Source organism: Octopus bimaculoides, chromosome 25 (assembly GCF_001194135.2).
Source record: "Octopus bimaculoides isolate UCB-OBI-ISO-001 chromosome 25, ASM119413v2, whole genome shotgun sequence".
NCBI classification, from domain to species: Eukaryota; Metazoa; Mollusca; class Cephalopoda; order Octopoda; family Octopodidae; genus Octopus; species Octopus bimaculoides.
The window spans coordinates 28627084-28631589 of NC_069005.1; the positions used below are offsets into that span (position 1 = coordinate 28627084).

The 4506-nt window shown below is 41.8% G+C and overlaps 1 protein-coding gene across 1 annotated transcript in view; it reads right to left on the minus strand.

Annotated features, from left to right (window-relative positions):
- LOC106874893 (ubiquitin carboxyl-terminal hydrolase 48) overlaps nt 1–4506 on the minus strand; it is a 33720-nt gene that overhangs the window by 5553 nt on the left and 23661 nt on the right. The window contains exons 17-23 of the mRNA XM_014922804.2: nt 3883–3932; nt 3303–3383; nt 2997–3121; nt 2305–2480; nt 1766–1879; nt 1517–1644; nt 392–630 (exon numbers count right to left, since the gene is read on the minus strand). Of these exons, the coding sequence (XP_014778290.1) occupies nt 392–630; nt 1517–1644; nt 1766–1879; nt 2305–2480; nt 2997–3121; nt 3303–3383; nt 3883–3932 (913 nt within the window). The remainder of the gene's footprint in view (nt 1–391; nt 631–1516; nt 1645–1765; nt 1880–2304; nt 2481–2996; nt 3122–3302; nt 3384–3882; nt 3933–4506) is intronic.

The following is a 4506-nucleotide window of genomic DNA, read 5'->3' on the forward strand; positions in this document are numbered from 1 at the left end:
ATATATAGATACACACACACACACACACACATATATATATTATATATATATATATGATATATATATATATATATATATACATACATTACATACATATGTACGTATATAGTGAGAGGATTCTTACAGTTTCTATCTACCATATCTGCACAAAAGGTTTTGGTCGGTTCAGAGTTATAGCAGAAGACACTTGCCCCAGGTGCTGCACAGTAGAACTGAACCTGAGACCATGTGGTTGACAAGCAAACTTCTTACCACACAGCCATGCCTACACCTATAAAAATATGTAAGGGCTCGCATGAGGTGAGGAGTGTAGGTACATAAAGAGTTGTGGGAAGAGTAGACAAGTAAAGGGGTGTGCTGATTGATGGAGGTCAGAGAGGGACAAGTCTACCTGAAAGTCAAGGTCCTTTGGATCAGAATCATCAACAGATCTTGCTGCTAATGCTGCTGCCACTGTTGGTGTGGCATTGGGAGTGGTGGTGGTGGTACAGAGGTTAGTGTAACCCATGGTGGTTTTCAGCTGTTGCCAGTCCTTCAACACCTTCCGGACGTAGATCTTGGCCCCGGTGTACTCAAAGCGTTGCTGTTCTTCCTGCTGTAGTCGGGACAGGAAACAGTCCTGACATACCGCTGAAACGAGAGACAGACGAGAGATGGAGAGAGACTGAGCAAGGAAGGGAGAGAAAGAGGGAAAGAAAGCTAGAAAAACAGGGAATGAGTGAGTGAGAGTAGGAGCAATGAGGAGAGTGTGAGAAATAGTGTGAAAGAGAGAGAGAGAGAGAGAGAGAGAATGAGTGAATGAGAGAGAAGTGAGAAAAGATAGTGCAACAGTAAGAGAGAGAGAGGAGGAAGAATCAAGTCTCTAAGCTATAGGCACCAACAACCCTGTGATACCAGAATGAACTCACTGAGCTAAAGAGAGAGAGAGAGAGAGAATAAAAGAGACAGGCACAGGGGTGGCTGTGTGGTAAGTAGCTTGCTTACCAACCACATGGTTCTGGGTTCATTCCCACTGCGTGGCACCTTGGGCAAGTGTCTTCTACTATAGCTTCGGGCCGACCAAAGCCTTGTGAGTGGATTTGGTAGACGGAAACTGAAAGAAGCCTGTCGTATATATGTATATATGTGTATATGTTTGTCCCCCCAACATCGCTTGACAACCGATGCTGGTGTGTTTAAGTCCCCCATAACTTAGCGGTTCGGCAAAAGAGACCGATAGAATAAGTACTAGGCTTCCAAAGAATAAGTCCTGGGGTCGATTTGCTCGACTAAAGGCGGTGCCCCAGCATGGCCGCAGTCAAATGACTGAAACAAGTAAATGAGTAAAGAGTAGAGAGAGAGAAAGAGACATAGATATACAGATAATAGAGAAAGACAATAAATACATAAATAAGAGAGAGAGACAGAGATGCATAAATAAGAGAGTCAGAGACATAGATACATAAATCAGAGAAAGAAAGAGGGAGGGTGAGAGAGAGAGAGAGGCATAAATCAGAGAGGGGGGAAAAAGACTTACCAGGTTTACAGACAAAGACTGGCTGTCCATCATCAGGCTGAGCTGATTGCTTATGGACAGTAATCTCTATATCAACTGTACAGCTGGCCTCAATGAATGTCCACTCCTCTGGCCACAGGTAGGTGATACTGAACAATGACAACACAAACACACATATTAAACAATTATTTCATACAGGCAGAGAGAAAGAGACACACAGGAGCATGCTTGCATCATCAAACTAAACACACATAGGAAATGGGTACAGACCACTGACTGGCAAGGGCTACAGCATTGAGATCTGGTTCATACAACATCCCGCCGTGGACGCAAATCAGAGCTGAGTTTCTAACTGTGATCACTGGACTGCGTCGTATAGGATCTCTGAAATGGAAGAGAGACAGGGATGAAGAAATTACTGGAGACAAAGTAATCTAACACAACTCAAACAAACTTGCAGTTAATATAGATTTGAAGGAAGGTGGTGAGCTGGCAGAAACGTTAGCACGCTGGGCAAAATGCAGAGCAGTATTTCGTCTGTCTTCACGTACGGAGTTCAAATTCTGCTGAGGTCGACTTTGCCTGTCATCCTTTCAGGATCGATAAAATGAGTACCAGTTGAATACCCCCAGTGCATAACTGGTACTTAATTTATCGACCCTGAAAGGACGAAAGGTAAAGTTGACTTCGGTGAAATTTGAACTCAGAACATAACGGCAGATGAAATACCGCTAAGCATTTCATCCGGTGTGCTAACGTTTCTGCCAGCTCGCCGCCTTCACCACCACCCTAATAGTAACAGTACTTACTTCACAGCCCGGCGCCATTCCTCGACAAAGTTTACACCAACTACATGGACGTGGCTTTTAATGTTTCGCACATTCGGTCGGTTTCGGTCATGGTAAAGATCAGGAAGGGCGGCCTTCTGTTGCAGAGCCCATTCTTTCTTTTGGTCTATATTCTGTTGTTCCACTTGACTTTGGAGCTGAAATACATCATCATCATCAACTATAATATCAACATCATGATTATCATTACAAGAAATAATAAAATTTCCCTTAAAGCATATCTTAAAAAAAAAAACCATAAACTTCGCCGTTTCAAAGCCTAGCCAGGCTCATGAGCCCGGTTTCCCGGTTTCTATGGCGTATGTGCTCAGGACAGGATTAGGTTTAGGTTTAGGTTTAGGTTTAACACCACCACCTCCACCTAGTCATGGAGATCTTTTTTTAGCAGAATCTGTATTGTTAAAGTAACCAGGCTAAGTTTCTGGTTTGAGGATAACTTCCTCCTTTCCTCATACCAATCTTGGAGACCTTGAAAAATTAAAGAGTGATGGGCACAGCTTTTGCTTCCTAACTAAGCAGTAAAAAGAAAAACCCCAAAATCCCAAGAATTAAAACATGGGCTATGAGTGTGATAGCCAGTCAGGAATCCTAACTACAAGACATAGATGCTATGTTAACTGCTCCTTGAAGAAAATGCAAACTTAAGCTCTTACCACACATTTGGCACATACAGCAACATCTCGCTGGAATTCAGGACACTTTGGAAAATAGGAACGGAGAATTTCCCAGACATCTCGTGGAACCAGACGGCGACAGTTAACTTCGGGATTAAGAGCTCCTGGAATTCAGTTAATAAGATAATACAGACACACATTGTATATATATATATATATATATATATATTTTTTTATTTAGAGGTTGGTTGAGCAAAGTACATACAAAGGTTACAAAAAAAAATAAAAGACACAGGATTTTGACAATTTAGAATAGCATTAACAACAACAATTATGGTTACTTACTGTGTGGGGTACAGAGAAGGTCATTGTTGAAACCTGTTTCTTCGGACCATTTATTTGAATTGTCAGACGGACAGTCACCACCTAAAAGAGAAAAAGAGAGAGATAGAGAAAAAGTGACAATGTAAGGCAGTGAGGAAGATAAAGATAGCATAGGACAATTGGGGAGAGAGAGAGAGAGAGAGAGAGTGAGGCGAGAGAGAGAGAAGAGAGACAGAGAATAGAGGGAGAGAACAGAAAAGGGAGAGAAAGAGAGAGGAGAGGGATAATATATAATCATGTAAGACACTGTGCCTCATATTGAAAGGGTGTGTGACCCATGAGAAAAATTGTAAGAGGAAAGGGCCTCATTTCAAGGACATGGTGTCATTTGTTATAAGAGGCTTAGTGCCTCGTTGTAAGGACTTTGAGTCCAATAAGAAATTGTGGTAAGAGGTTTATTGCCTCAAATATGTAAATTTATGAAAGAACAATGTATTAGAGAAGCAGAGATTGGCAAGCGTCTCCTGCCTTCTCCCATTAATATCATCATGTTCCTCATTCATCTCATCTCATTTAATGTCTTTGTCCAGCCAGCAACTACGCAATCTGTGTACGGCTTTCATAGCCAATATAATGAAATAATGTAAGACACTGAGGACGATAGAGACAGTAAAGGACAATTGGAGGGAGGGAGAGAGAGAGAGAGAGAGAGAGAAACAGACAGACAGAGATGCCGTAATCCAATCTGGCTCTGATATGATTAACCACTCTGTTACCATATTTCTGGTCAAAAACTGTCTTTTGCTTCAGTTAAAATAATGAAAAATTTAGTAAAATAAGTGTCGTCGTTAAGATGGTGTTTAAAGGCAGCGAGCTGGCAGAATCGTTAGCATGCCAGGCAAAATGCTTAGTTTTTACGTTCTCAGTTCAAATTCCGCTGAGGATGAGTTTGCTTTTCACATCATTTCTAGGTTGATAGAATAAGTACCAGTTAAGTACTGGGGGTCGATGTAATTGACTTACCCCCCCCCACGAACTTGCTAGCCTTGAATCAAAATTTGAAACCATTATTTTGATTATTATTATTATTATAGGTGCAGGAGTGACTGTGTGGGGAGGATTGGCCTGCAAGAGTTCTGTGCTGGTGCCATGTAAGAGCACCCGTGCAGTGCTATGTTAAAAGCACACAGCACACTCTGTGAAGTGGTTTGCATTAAGGAAGGGC